This window comes from Pipra filicauda, unplaced genomic scaffold (assembly GCF_003945595.2).
Source record: "Pipra filicauda isolate LSUMZ 115617 unplaced genomic scaffold, ASM394559v2 scaffold234_size1211729_pilon, whole genome shotgun sequence".
NCBI classification, from domain to species: domain Eukaryota; kingdom Metazoa; phylum Chordata; class Aves; order Passeriformes; family Pipridae; genus Pipra; species Pipra filicauda.
Window position 1 is genome coordinate 411,988 of NW_024104348.1, and position 14,714 is coordinate 426,701.

General features: G+C 35.4%; 1 protein-coding gene across 1 annotated transcript in view; it reads left to right on the plus strand.

Annotated features, from left to right (window-relative positions):
• Positions 1–664: 664 nt before the first annotated feature.
• The window catches only part of CRACR2A (calcium release activated channel regulator 2A), a 43,809-nt gene continuing 29,759 nt past the window's right edge, over positions 665–14,714 (plus strand). The window contains exons 1-4 of the mRNA XM_027722094.2: positions 665–888; positions 5,133–5,244; positions 7,640–7,805; positions 9,336–9,482. Of these exons, the coding sequence (XP_027577895.1) occupies positions 721–888; positions 5,133–5,244; positions 7,640–7,805; positions 9,336–9,482 (593 nt within the window). The 5' untranslated portion in view covers positions 665–720. The remainder of the gene's footprint in view (positions 889–5,132; positions 5,245–7,639; positions 7,806–9,335; positions 9,483–14,714) is intronic.

Consider the following 14,714-nt stretch of genomic DNA (forward strand, 5'->3'; position numbering starts at 1 on the left):
ACCCACATGATAATAAGTTAAAATCATACAGGGAAATCTTTGCACCACATTCACTAGCAATTATTTCTCCTTCACAGCTGAAAGTCAAGGTCCTAAGTAATAAGGATGAATCTAAGAAAATATTTCAGAATTCCATAATACATTATCTTTCCCTTAATTTTACTTAGTTGATTTAAACACCATGATCCGTCATTTTCCTTCAGACATCAGTTACCTTCCATTGTATAGCTGTCATATGACTGTGTTCCAAAACACTAGATGCAAATTATGATATATGATGTTAAGATGATGAGAGTCAAAAGGATACCAGTTTAATACTTGTAGTGGCTTTAAATTATTTTTGCATTTACCCATATTTCTTGTGTTTTCTTGTTCATATTGATTGATTGTCCATATTTCTTGCCAAACTGTCTGATTTTGCTTTGAGATTCCATTTCGGAGCTAGTTTTGTCTTCCCTCAGACTGCCCCCTCCTCATTCATCATCCCATTTGCATTGTCTTTAGTGCAGCCCATCAAGGGTAGACATTTTCAAAAAGCTTTTTTTCTTTTTAAGCTTTAGTGCCTAATTAAATAGGTGGTTGCTAAGAGATTGTGGAAAACATCATTAAGAGGGTCTGATTTGCTTTTTTCCTTACCTTCCATGCACAGGTTTCAGATCAGAATATATGAGTAAATGGGATAGCAGCATCCCAAAATATTCCTGAGCTGAGATTGTGACAATGGACAGAATACAACGAGACTGTGCCAGTCCTGTGCCACCAGAAGATGCAGAGAGGGGCAGGACTGGAGAACAAGACCCAGAACTAACTGTGTTGGGAAAAGCACAAGAGTTCTTTCAGATTTGTGATCTGGAAGGCAAAGGCTTCGTCACTCGTCAAGACATGCAGGTAAAACAAAATTGGTTATGTGAAATGCAGAATGAGAGAAGCTCTTAATGCCCTTAACGAGTTGAGAGGGATTAATTTAGGGTTAAAAGTGTTAACACCCTCCTCATAACTTTAAACAGATACATGGAATTTAAAATAATATATTTGAAGTCTTACATAATGCCTGAATTTTTTTTCCAGTTAAAGCAACAAAAAAGTGGAAAATCAAAGTAAATGAAGTTTAAAAAAATTCCCCGGGAATTTAATTCCATTCTCATCGAAAAAATTGAAACACCAGTAAATTCATTACTTTGCAATTTGCCACAATGTCGTGAATGTATTCAGTCCATCAATTTTATCCTTCTGTTTTTTCAGTAAAATTGTGTAAATAAAGTCTTTCACTTTGGTTTCATTGCCCAACAATGGTGAACTCTCAGCTGGATCACATATAAATGTAGGAAGTATAGAGGAACAGTATTTTTAGCATTATTCAGTATTTGCAGTAACCTTACCTATTTGTGTTTAATTTGTTTGAGAGCCCAAAATCAGATTTGCTGAAAATGTTGACAAAAAAAGGAACTATATATAACAAAATCTTTTGAAAATGTGATTGGGTGCATATTGCAGAACTGATAAGATGATTTGAACCAGTATGTGGCAGAAAACAAGTATAAACTCATGCATGACATGCAAATCATAATTTAATTGTGTTAATCCATTTCTACTTCACTACTTACGGATGAAATAGAATTGGGGAGTGGGAGCAAAATGAATTAATTGCAAACAACTATCAAAGCACGTAATGTAAAATTTACAAACCTTCCATGTCCTCAGAAACAAAGATGTGTCTGTATATAGGAAACAATTTTAACTACCTAGAAAGAGCAGAAACCTAAGTAAAAGAAAAAAAAAAAAAAAAACCAACCAAAAGCAAAAAACCCCAAAAATCTAAGTAAACTGCTCAGTTTACTAGCTCTCAAGAGGTTTCTGTGGTTTCTGTGCAGTTTTGTGTTGCTGAGTTTCCGGATGACCTTTATTAATTATCCAAGGTCAAAAAAAGAGGGGGGTGCAGATTCTTGCTGTACCGTAGGCTTTACCAATCTACATTATCTCAGTGAAGTAACTGAACACAAACAAATATATTGCCAGTGGTAATTTTTGGTAAAAATAGACCTACAGAGAATTTAATAAATTATAATTTTGTTGTCTTTCCAAAAGCTGAATGGCATATATTTTTACCTAATGGAAGACCATATACGTGTATAAAAAGTTATAATGCCTGTTTTCTCAAGGAACGTAAAATTGTTTATTTCTGTTTGATTCTGGATTTTATGCTTAGAGTGCTGATAAATTTATACTTCAGGTTCTAAAGATGTAATAGAAAAAGGATTGCGAAGAACAAATAAAGTACATTTCTTCTATTTCATCACAAGTGCTTGTTTACTGTATCTGACAACTTCAGTATATATGTAAGTGTATGTAAGTTCATTTAAATGCAAAAATGAAGGTGCTCAGGATACTTGAGATGGTGTTTCTTTATACTTGCTTTTATTTCCTGTGCTTTTCATAATGTTTTCTCCCTATAGCAAAGACATAAATCAATAAAGTAAATCAATTTTTTCTTTAAAAGTACTAATTGTTGATCATATTTACATTGTGCTGTTAGGTAGTTCCGTGCTGCTTACCATTAATGAAGCTTTGCTTCAAATATAGGATGGTAACATTAGGCGTTTCAGTCTTTAGTCATGTGATACAAGCATGATTTTCAACAGAGAGTGCTGAGTATCTGATATCCAGTTAATTTCAATGGAACAAATTTTGCGAAGTTTTCTAATGTACCTGTAATATGGTAATTATACTAAAGATTTACTTCTCCCTGATTATATCATGCTGTTTATTGTGAGACTATGTTAATACTGATTTTTTTTAAATTTTTTCATTCCATTTCAAAATAGCAAATGTACTCAACTTTCAAACAAATAAGAGGTTTTCTGAAATTGCAAGAAAGCATATTCTACCTGAGACTTGAAACCACAGCTTCGTCCTTTGGGTCTTGAGGTTGTAATGAATAAAGAGAATTAATGTTGTAGAGTGTGTATAGCAGAACTGAGTTCAGATCTTGCCCTTAGCTATTTGACCTCCGTCTTTTTATTTAGCAGAGTAAAAGCTTGGTATTTTCAGAGAATTAAGCATAGATGTCATGAAAGCACAGAGCACATTTGGTGGCAATGCAGATAGTTTCTTTTGAAGCTCCAATGGTATCTCTGAATGTTTTATTTCTTTTTCTTTTAACATTTTCGAGAGCCTCATATTTAAAGGATTTTACAGTAAACCTGAAATGAGCAGATAAACAAAACCACAATTATGAGACCAATAACATTTTCTTTTCCTAACAACAAAAAAATTTAATTATTTTATTTAGAATAAAAACAAGAGGTTGGGAAAACATTGACTTAATCTTAGTAACAATGTGTGGCCTAATTCATCAAAGTCTGTAAATTATCCCCAGGAAATTTAATGGAACATTCCTCAAAATCTACTTTCATATACTTTCCCAAGAAAATAGAAGTAATTGTGGTGGTTTCTATTGTAAAATTAGTGTAATTCACATCAGAATTTGAATACTGCATTAGGGCAGTCCAGCTATATTTGGAGAAGCATGTATTTGTCAGTCAGGTTTGCAGCAAGACCCACAAGCCATTGTACTGGAATAGCAAGTGGGTGTGTGTGGATGGCATGGTCAGACAAGGACAACCAGCTTTCAAGAAGTGCTTCTCCAGCAGGTCCCAAAGACCTGGCAGTAGGGGTACAGTTTCTGTTTTTTTAAGTGTAAAAAGAGTAATTTGTCTGAAGCACCTCCTCCCTCATCAGTGCAGTGTAGGCTGTAAGACTTTTACAACAGAAGCTCATTTTTAAAAGTTTCCCTTTAGATCTAAGAGATTAAAATGCAAAGCTTTGGGAAGGCGGCCTTGTTTAAGTAAGAAACTGGTGACCAGATATATTGCTGATGGAGTAAATTTTCTTTGTTTTTTTGGAAGCAGGCAGCAATTCACAATTAATCCTGCTCAGAAATCCCTTTTTGGCTGTTCTAGATAGTTCTGTCCTTTAGAAACTGTTGATTTCATTTCTCAAGACCGTCTTGGAATTCCTTTTACTGCTCTGCCTTCAGCTCATACAGTCCATTGCAGCCTTCATTGCAGCCAGGGAGATCCTGGTTAATGCACTCAGCCAATTCTTACCTTGCCTATATGGCTTAGTATATTGAATAGTCATTTCTATTGTACCTGGATTGAAGGAGAAACTTTCTTTGGCCCTAACTCCCTTCCCCACAGTGGAACAGTTTTAACAGTTTTAATCTGATGAACTTTATCAGCCGACTAGCTTGCAATTTTAGTATGTTTTATATACAACAGCAGTTTGAGGGGGGGAATTAAAAGGTTAACTAATAAAGTAGAGGACTTCACTGGTGTGTTTTTATACTGCTTTTCAAGCTGGTGTTTTAATCTTCCTATTGCTGTCTCCCACTGGAAATCCTTGCTGTTGTAGTTGTTTGTCATTCCAGTTCCTCCTATTTCTGGGAATCTGTCTACACTGTCAGAAGAATTGGAGTAAACCCATTAGGATCAGTTTTACAAATTTTTTCTTTTTTCTTTTATGCCTGTCTCAAGATTATCAGGGAAAAAAAATGTAGTTTTGTAGAGATGGTTTCATAAAGTTATGTCTTCTTTTGTGTCAGCATGCTGCATTTCAGAAGTAGACAGTCATAAACCACATTTAACTCGTTACAGGATCAGAAGGTCCTTGGTCTTTGGACCATGCAGCTTTCTTAGCTTTGTTTTATTTATTTGTTTGTTTATGCAGTTATTTTCAAAATTACATATTTCGAAGCAGCTTTAGTTAGGACAGTATATATAATGTAGTCATCTGGTGAGTCTGTTGCTTGACCTCATGATGTGGAAGGAACTAGGCATACATTTCTGCTGCCAAGACTGTCCAGTAGCCACCAGGATGCTGAGTCTCTACCTTAAGTTCTTCCTCTTCCCTGTGTGATTGGAATTTGTGTCACAGGGAGCATGTTCTCACTTCTTTGTCATAATGGACTCATAAAGGTAAATAAAGAAGTTATTGAAGCAAATGTCCCTCAGTTGATCTTGTTTAACTCTGTAATGTGTTTGGATTTTCACTCTGGGAAACAAAGGACCTATCCTAGTCTTCCTCTTATTCTGGAGTAATGGATGAAGTTGCTGTATGTTTTATCATTTCAGAGACTGCATCCTGAGTTACCTCTTAGCCTGGAAGAGCTTGAAAAAGTTTTTGTTACATTGGATGCTGATGGCAATGGCTCACTTACTCCAAAGGAGTTCATCACAGGACTCAGTGAGTTTTGGAAAGCATGTCTCCTGTATTGAGCTTCATTTGTATTCTGTACTCTTCACATCAGTAAAGAAGCATTTTGTCTTAACAGTACACTTAATAATGCACACAGGGAGCCAGACTATTACCTAGATACAGCAGATATATGTAGCAGATGAAGAAGTGGTCAGATAGTGTGAATAAATAAAAGGCTCCACGGTCTTTCTCTCATGTGTAAAATGGCAAGCCATGACATAATATGAGACAAATGATGTAATCATCTGAATTGCACCTGTTTTAAGCTGTGGAGTAGATATATGTACAATTTTTTGAAGGTTTACCTTGGTGGGGGGGTGAGGAGGGGGGAAATCTTGTGTTTTATTTCAATCAGGTCATAAGACCTGAAACATAATTAAGATTATCTCTAAGATTAATGTAAGACAATGTTAAAAATGTGTGAATACCACTGTCCTTAGAGCTATGGAAATGCTTTCTACAACAAATTAATTCAAGTAATGTTAATTTATTTCAAAACAAAATAGGATGAGGCACTTATTACTGCATAATAGGAGCTAATAAGTTCTTTGTAATTGCCTGTTTTGCAACAGCACTCTTACTGTCATGTTGTCTGTGTTTGTTTTCTCCCCAGCTGTGACATTCCAGATAAGATAACAGTGTTAGGGAGACTGTTTTTGATTGTTTATGCAAAATCAATTTTGTGTTTAAATTTTAGCATTTTCTCTAGAAAATGGAATGTCTTCTATATATGAATTGAAACATTAAATCTCAATTTAAATACTATGTATTTATACTATTTATTTATAGTATTTATATAATACCTTAATTTTTGCTTTCAGATCACCAGTGGTTTGACATCTTAATTCTCTTATGTCCCACCTCTTCCATTGTAGAGCTAGATCAAGTATCTTAATAGACTATGGTTTAATCTGAAAATTGCCATTATTTAAAAATGAAAGAATGTATTACTGCTTTACTTTTCACAAGTAAATTACATATTTCTTCAGTTAAATGAAAATTATTTTCATAAGTATTCCCTGCAAAACCAAAACTGTTTATTTAGTGAGGTTGTAAGTGGCTCCCATCTCCAGCAGCTCCAGATCCTGAAGATTGCTTCTGCTCAACTGCTGGAGCCCAGTCCAGAGAACAAGGAGGATGTGGCCACTGCTCTCCTGTTTGCAGATTCAACTGGCAGTGAAGTTAAATGTGTATCCCAGAGGCACCCACACTTGCACACACACAAGCACACAAAGGACATGGACACAGCACCTATGTATAGGATTCACAAAAGACAGATAGACAGTGTAAAGTGTGGTACATTTTAACCTTCTACACAACATCCACAGGTATTTTCCAGGCTAGGTAGTCATACATTTGGCTGGGTGATGATGTTGGTATTCCTAGCAGAAGCAGTAGCTGTACTAGATATAGGCTGCTATAGAAAGCTAGAGCATGGAGAAAGCAGAGTAGTGTCTGGATAAAACTTGTACTGCACCAATTGTTATGGGAGAATCCTGTTCATATTTGTAAATGGTGATAAATCTGAAATTTACTGTAGCCTTTCTTTGCAACATATTCTATTCTGTTGTCAACATTCTCTGCTTGGTGCTGGAGAAAAAATGCAAGATGGAGTTAATAAGACCATAAAACCACACCAGTATTTCTGTTTCCTTGTGTCTATGGTAACTTCTGTACTGGTGTTTAGAATATAACAAAAAATCCTCTACATACCCCCTTTGCCTAGATTCCTTAAAAATTTTGACTTGCAAATATTGAAATAAAATAACTGTGACATTTAGAACTTGATGGAATGTATCTGGTCTGCCTCAGCCGAGCACAAGTGTATTGATTATTTGTGTGGCAATTTCACTTCTGCATCCTCACTGTACAACTACTGTTAATAAAATATAGCTTTCTGTATGAAATTTATATAGGAATTTGAAGTGTGCCTTTGGTCATGCATTAAAAAGAATGTTATATTTTATTTGATGTACGTTTTATCAATTTTATCAATTTTATAACCGATGCTATGGTTATTTTAGATTCCAAACATCTATTTAAACATATCAAAAAATGTGGCCACAAATTTATGAAGTGCTTTTTACTACAATTTATGTCTTTTTTTTTTGTATGGAGATAAGAATTTTTTCATTAGGTTTGTGAATTTTGAATTGAGTTATTTACTGAAGGTTAAACATTAAAGTGGGCACAAAGTCAGCCACAGAACTCGAGATCCTCTTGCCATACCTCATCCTCATTATACTCTGCCTGTAAACAAGTGTAGGTGTTTCCCTCACAAATTGTACTTACTGTAAAATTTGATCTTTAGTATATTTAGTATTACATTGCTTCTTATAGTTGAGTTCTGAAAATGCTAATATGTGTAATTTCTAATTCTTAGGCCAGTTTCTTTTGGAGCAGATTGCTTTGAAAAATGACATGATGCAGCAATCAGGTGAAACAGCCTGCCCAATTATATGCAAAGATACCATGGGTGATGATGAGGATGAAGAATTCCAGTTCTCCAATCTGATGGATCGGCTTGGAGCTAAAAAGGTTTTGAATGAGTGAGTCTTTGCAGCAATAGTAATCAATTGTATGATTTTTTATAATTAATCTCTGGGTTTGACTTTAATTGAATCCAAGGTAAATAACAAGAACCGAGACTGCTCAGTAACACAGTGATTCTTAAAAATATTAATTTTCTTGGTTGTCAGATAAAGTACCAAAATTTCCAAGAGCAAAACTATTGTACTACAAGCATATGAAACTTGTTTTTCTGCCATATGAAAGCTAAACTACTTTATGTCGTGGGTTTTGAACATAATTAGCATATAATCCACAGATGCCACTGATTTTCAGTCAAACAATGCATGATGACTGCTTTTTTTTGGCAAGACCTGTGTTTAAAGTGCACCAGTTAACCATAGGAAAGGAAGTTTTCTCCTGTTTTTCTGCCTTTTCTCCCCTTCATGCATAATTGCATGTTGTGATTATTCTGATAACACTATCTCTTCCAGGGCCAGAATGGCTCACTCTGAAACATGGAACATAAAACCTGCACTAGGATCTTTTTGTGTGTAGGCCTGACATTCTTTGTTCAACCACAAGGAATGTTCTAGAACAAAAAAAAGCATGGAGCAAAAATGGGAGAATCTGCACAGATGGTAGGAATATTTAAGAAATACATCAGTGATTCTTACCATGAAATTAAAGTGCTCCTCAGTCCTTCTCTTCACCTGATTGCCTGTTATGGGTAACAGTTGGTTGTCAGTCATCCTGAAAGGCTTTCATTTTGAAGAGATTTTCATCACCCACTTTTTCTATCCTTATCCTCAATTTGTCCTTTAAATATAGCACTCTTTGCTGGCTAGGTTCAGGCTTACAATGCACATGAAAGAGAGTGAGTCAAGAATAAACAAACAAAAAAGTTGTTCAGGAGAATATAGGCAAAGTATTAGGAAACTCATCGTCATTCACGGTAGAGCATCTTTTTTCCAGTATCTGCTGAACATATTTGGAAACAAAACATTATCTTGGTAAGTCTTTAAATTGAAATTTCAAGATGTTTTATTTTGATTTTTGTAGCAGACTCACAGTAGAATCAAAATATGTTGAAAATGGAAGAAGTCAGTACAAACACAATTTCTTAACATGCCTAAGTAACTTACGAGGAAGGGGTTTTGATTAGCTTTTGCACTGCTCCCTTCACCGTAGATTCATGAAAACCTCTTTACTTCTAATAGAAGTGATGGGATGGCACACTGAATCTCATTGTATCTCTCCTTTCTTATCCATTCCTGTTCAGATGAAGTGTCTGGCAGGGCACCCACTAAACAAGCAGATCCTGTGATATTCTGCAGCCATTAATGACCGCACATTATGATGCATTTTTTTGAATAAACGCAGTTTCCATCATTTCCCATCGACTTCATCCTTGTCAAATCTGGCACAGTTTAAGTAGCCCTTGTTTTTAATAAGTTGTGTATTCTGACTAGTGGTGCCCTTAAGCCTCCATCTACTATGATGCTGTGAACATTTATTGCAGCCGGAGAAATGTTCTCTCTTAATGAATCCTTTATGATCTCTACTTTCAGTGAGAGTGATGTGAAGCAACTTTGGTTGCAGCTAAGAAAAGATGAACCTCATTTACTTTCCAATTTTGAAGAGCTCTTGGTCAGAATTTTCTCCCAGCTCCAAGAAGCAGATAATGAGAAGAATGAATTGGAATGCGCTCTAAAAAAGTTAGTACTTCTCTTTGTTAGACCGTTTGTGTAGTTTTACAACTATCTTACCTACTGTTTGAACTTCTGAAATAAACAAGGTATTTCGGTGGAGAATGGAGGGCAAGAGTTCCCATTATGTAATATTTTATTAGTCATGAAGAGTACTGGTAAAATTATTCATAATGCAGAACTGGATGAAATTAGCTTTTCTCTTCCAGTTAACAGACTTTGTTGACTGAAATTCTTTTGCAGATGTCTATTATTGCATTGAAGTTTTAAGACAATATTAAGCAATTTCAATCTAGTTAATCAGTTTGATTCCAGAGGACAGTCAGATTTACCAGTAAATCTGGTAAATTGTCCGTGTGCTTTGAAAACCCTGCGTGCAGAAAAGCTATAAATCTGGATTAACTGGCCAGAGACGTAAGAGGTTTAAGATGTTAAAGCAGCATAAAGTACTGATATTAGTGAAAATGTAAGTTAACAAATATATATCTATAAAGCAAGCCTATGAAATGTAGTAAATAATATGTATTTGTTTTATATGTAAACCTATATGTATATAAACAAATACATAAAATACATATATATATAAATATATAAGAACTAAAAATTAATAGATCTCCCTTTGATATATAGCTACTCGGGGGAAAAAAGTTGTTATGTGAAATTGAAACAGAATGCAAAATTATGGTTGTAGTTGAAGTTCCAGTGTATTTATATTGTGAAGTGTCGCTTCTGAATTTCAGAATCTTACAGATCGAGTAATGAAGGTAAATATATTGTTGAACATTTACTTCATTTGTTCAACACTCTCCTGGCTATTCTGAGAATGTGACAAGGCTTATGAAGAAGAAAAAGACCTAAAACTGTATGGTCATTAAAGACAATTGGTTTATATTGATAGTAGCATTTTCATCTAAGTCTACAAGTGTGGTTTTAGCCTTCAGACAGCTAGTCAGTTGGAAACGGCATACAGAGACTTTTGCTGTCTCTTTTAGACTAGAGATTATTAACTACCATGTGTGGTTAGGGGTTTGTTTTTGTGGTTTTTTTTGGGATTTTTGTGTGTGTTTTTTTGGGAACTGAATGAATAAATTTGTTCCGTTTAATAGCTGTGCTCAGCACAGAGGTGCACAGAGAATGCATTAGCATTATCTTTTCTGGCTGAGGTGAAATCTCTACCTTAAAAATGCATTGGATTTTTATACTTTTGTAGTAAAACCAGGTTTTAACTAATTTCTTCTTTTTGTTGATCCCAATAACGCCTCTAATTTCAGCAAATAGATTGTTGTTTTGTTTGTAGTCAATAGCTGGAAGGAGTCGGAGTAGTAATGTTGTCTTTAGTAACAATGGGGATGAATAACTTATTTTCTTTTAAACCATGTACAAATAACAGCAAAGCTCGAGACAAGACCACATAAAGGGGGAAAATTATTTTTTTAATACCCACATACTTACTAGCACTAACATGCATGTATCTGGATAGACCGGCAAGCATTTACTGTGGGGTCACAGAAGATAATGGATGCTGGTTATTGAGGTCTTATAATGTCTCCTGGGTTGTTCTTGATTGTTAACAATAATAGCCTTTGGAAAGTGAATATGAATAATGTGATCTTTCATCTTTCCTTTCTGCCTCATCTCTGTGAGTCATTAGGCAATAAGGCAGTCTACTCTCAGCCTTTTGTCTCCTTTCCTGGATGTAGGCTGTGCTTTTGTCTTAAGTTGGTCCTTTTTTTCCTATCCTGGATACCCTGAAAAGCTTCATGCGCTTATGCTGGGATCTTTGTGCTGTGACAATCTATGCTGTCAATCCATGATGTTCTTTCTCTATCTCTTTTTTGTCTTTTCTTCTGGAGCTTTCCCACATGCGTATTTTCATTCCTGAACCTGAGGCCCATGATCTAAGAGACTCAGAGATTTCCTCCTGTTCTGGTTCAATACATACAGTACGCTGATGCTGTCCTGTTTGTAGGTCTGGGCAGTAGTGAGGCTGTACATATATTCTCAATACACAAACATGCGAATACACCACACGTGGGAGGATGTGCAGGCTAATCTAGAAAGAAAAAAAATTGTGATTTTTAAATCTAAACAGAATGCGATTCTGTGGATACAATTTTTCTTTGCTAGGATAAGTTAGTTTTGCTTGATTTTCTGGTATTCATATTTATTTTGAAGTTGATAATTTAAAATTAGATGGCTTCTTAAATTTAGCAGTAGTGATTTTTAAATAATATGGTGATTTATTAAATGAGCAAAAAAGCAGTAGATGACTGTAAGGAAGATAAAAGTCATGCTTACATGATGGGCAGTTATAATTCCAGAGAAACCACTTGGGATTATTGCAGAAAACTTCCTGGAATCATCAGTTCATGGTGCAGTGGCAGCCCAAAGACCCCAGTAAACTGTTGTGCATTATCAGGGAGGGTACTGAGCACATGACAGAGCATGTTTTTGCCACTACATGGAATCATAGTACTGTATGAAGTTCTGTGCAATGCTAGAAGAATATAGTGGGATAAAGAAAAGTACAGAGTATGGCAACTCAGTGGTTAAAGGAATAGAACAGCTATTCTGAGAGAGCTATTTTTAGAAGGTCGGATCTCTTGAATAAGGAGGCTAAGGCAGGAGTGGGATGTGACAGACCTTGTTATTCTTCAAATCCCTGGCAGTAGAACCAAGGGGCATTTAGTAAGACTGATAGGAAGTAAGCTTAAAAGAGATGAGAGGGCTTTTTCTTATAACAGATAAAATCTTCAACTGCCATTAGCTCTGTCTGCTGCTGTGCTTTGCATTTGAAAGAAAAACCTAGTAAAAACATGGGCTGTGTTTCAAACCAGTTCTCAACTGAGAAGATAAACAAAAGCATAAAGGGGAAGTGGAAGGAAAACTGTCTTCTCATGGGCTTGGCATGGGACAGTGTCAGAATCGATCTTTGTGGAAGAGGAGAATCAGCATCTCAGAACATTAGTGCACAGTGTGCACAAATCACTGTGTTTTTTTAAGGAGAAAGAACAATTCACATTTCAGCTACATGAACGAGCAGAAATTAAACCCTTGTGAGTCTGTTGATCCTGAACTCTCATCTGAACTTAGTGAACTCGTTACATTCCATCTGCTTTTGTCTCCATCTGTTTGTTTCACAGCATTACTGGAAAAAGATCACATTATCAAATATTACTGAAGCTACACAATAATGCGTTAAGTAAAACTAGATGGGATGATCCCAGGGAATAGAGATTTTAATCAAAACTTGTTGCATTTTTCACATAACAATGATATACCCTTATGGCTACAGGGTTTTTCACCTGATTATATGTGGGGAATATTTACCAGCTAATGTGTGGGATTATTTTTTCTGCTGCTAGTTAATTATGTTACTTATTATAGTGTTACACTTTTGATTATAACAGGATATTTTTTATCCCTTTCTGTTTAATTTGATCAGAGTTAAGAATGGTAAGTCATGAATAAAATGCTTGGGGAGTATTCAGCCTGCAGAAATGGCATGTGCTTATGTGCCAGACCAACTAAAAAGATTCCTACCTCCAGCAGTGCCTCCTGGATGTAGTCTTGATGCTGCTGCCATATCCTTTGCTTCCAAACACATAAGAGGAAAGAAATAACTAAATCAGCAGCTTAATAATACGGTACTAAAGTTATTCTCCCTGTCACACAGAAGCAAAGAAAATCTTTATGATTCCCATGGAAACACTGACTGCTGTGCAATGTGTTCTGCCTGTGCAAAGTTACAGGATTTTTCAGTACATAGTCAATCTAGCTCTGGTCAAAGTGACATTATACTGCACAAATACAGTAGATATATGATCTTAGCATCTCTGCCATACCTTTCGAAGTAATTTTTATTTCTTTATGAATTTGTGTTAATTTTATTCCATTGATGAGTGCTAATTTCTTATGAAGCATTTTTGTATTTTGAAGAAAATAAAATTTAAGATCAGAACACAACCCATCTTTACACTATAAGGGGAGTCAGGCAGCAAAAAGGGCTTCTGGGTTCTCTGGCACTCTCTATTTGAAGTGGTGCAGTCAGATGAAGAGGTCCTTGTCTGGGCTGCTTTTCTCACCTGGTCAGAGTTTTAAAAAGTCTAAGTGACAGCCACCGTTTTCCTCAAATTCGTATAGCTTGACATTTGTTTATTGCTGCTGCAAATCCTGAAAAAATGTCTCCCCTCAAATTTTTTCCTGTGACTGAAAATGCAAACTGGCAGTGTCAAGTGTTCTGTTGTTTGAAAGAGGAAAGGAAAGACTTGTTTCTGGTTTTGCTCACTCTTCTTAACTTAGGTAAATTTTTTGAAGTGTCTTTTCAATTTGCTTTGCTCTAACTGAGAAGAGAACCAGGCTTTCAAGAAGTGAAAGCAGAAAATGTAGAGCATTGAGGAAAAAGAAAAAAAGATACCCTGATTACAAAATTAATGTTGGGGTTTTTCTTTCTACTGTATATATTTTGTCTTGCTCTTACTGATGTGAATACCCATGGAGATTATGTACAGATTGCTCAAGTAACATCTATGGCAGGAAGAATATGGGGGAATATACAGTAATGTCATATAAAGACCCTATGAATCTCTATTAATAATCTTTCTAGGATGTCCCCTGAGTTTGATACAAAGTGATTTTTGCTTTTCAGTTTCTGGATTAATGAAAATATAATACAGTAGAATAGAATAGTAGCAGATGTCTTGTTCCCTGTCAACAGTTAAATTTTTTCTGCCCAAGCTAAAGCCTCTGTTCAACGTAATTCTTCATGTATAAAACTGCAGTGATATTAATTGCAAAATTCTATTGGGAAAAAAGTGAACTTTGTTGGTACTTCTTTTTTCCTACAGTCACATACACTTGTGCACAGCGTATTTATTTCTATTCCTCATCTGGGCTTTTCAAATTTGTTTCAGCAAAGCTGTCAGAGAGGCAGTAAGGCAACTTTCAAGAAGGTCTTTCAAGAATTCTGTTCTAGCTAACATATCTTAGATATGATAGAAGTACCTCATTCAGTGCTCTTGAGTGGGGAATAATGCAGTTCCAGAGTAAAAAGAAATGGAAGTTACAGTGAAAATAATTTTAATTGGCGAACTTAGGCTCTGATATTCTTAGTATTGTCTGTTCCTTATATGTAAGATTTAGTACTCATTATAACTGCATAACAAACAGGTGCTTTGTGTGGAAACATCAGATATGTAGCTTTATATGAGCTTTTGAACTGTTGAAGCTTTCCTTCCACAA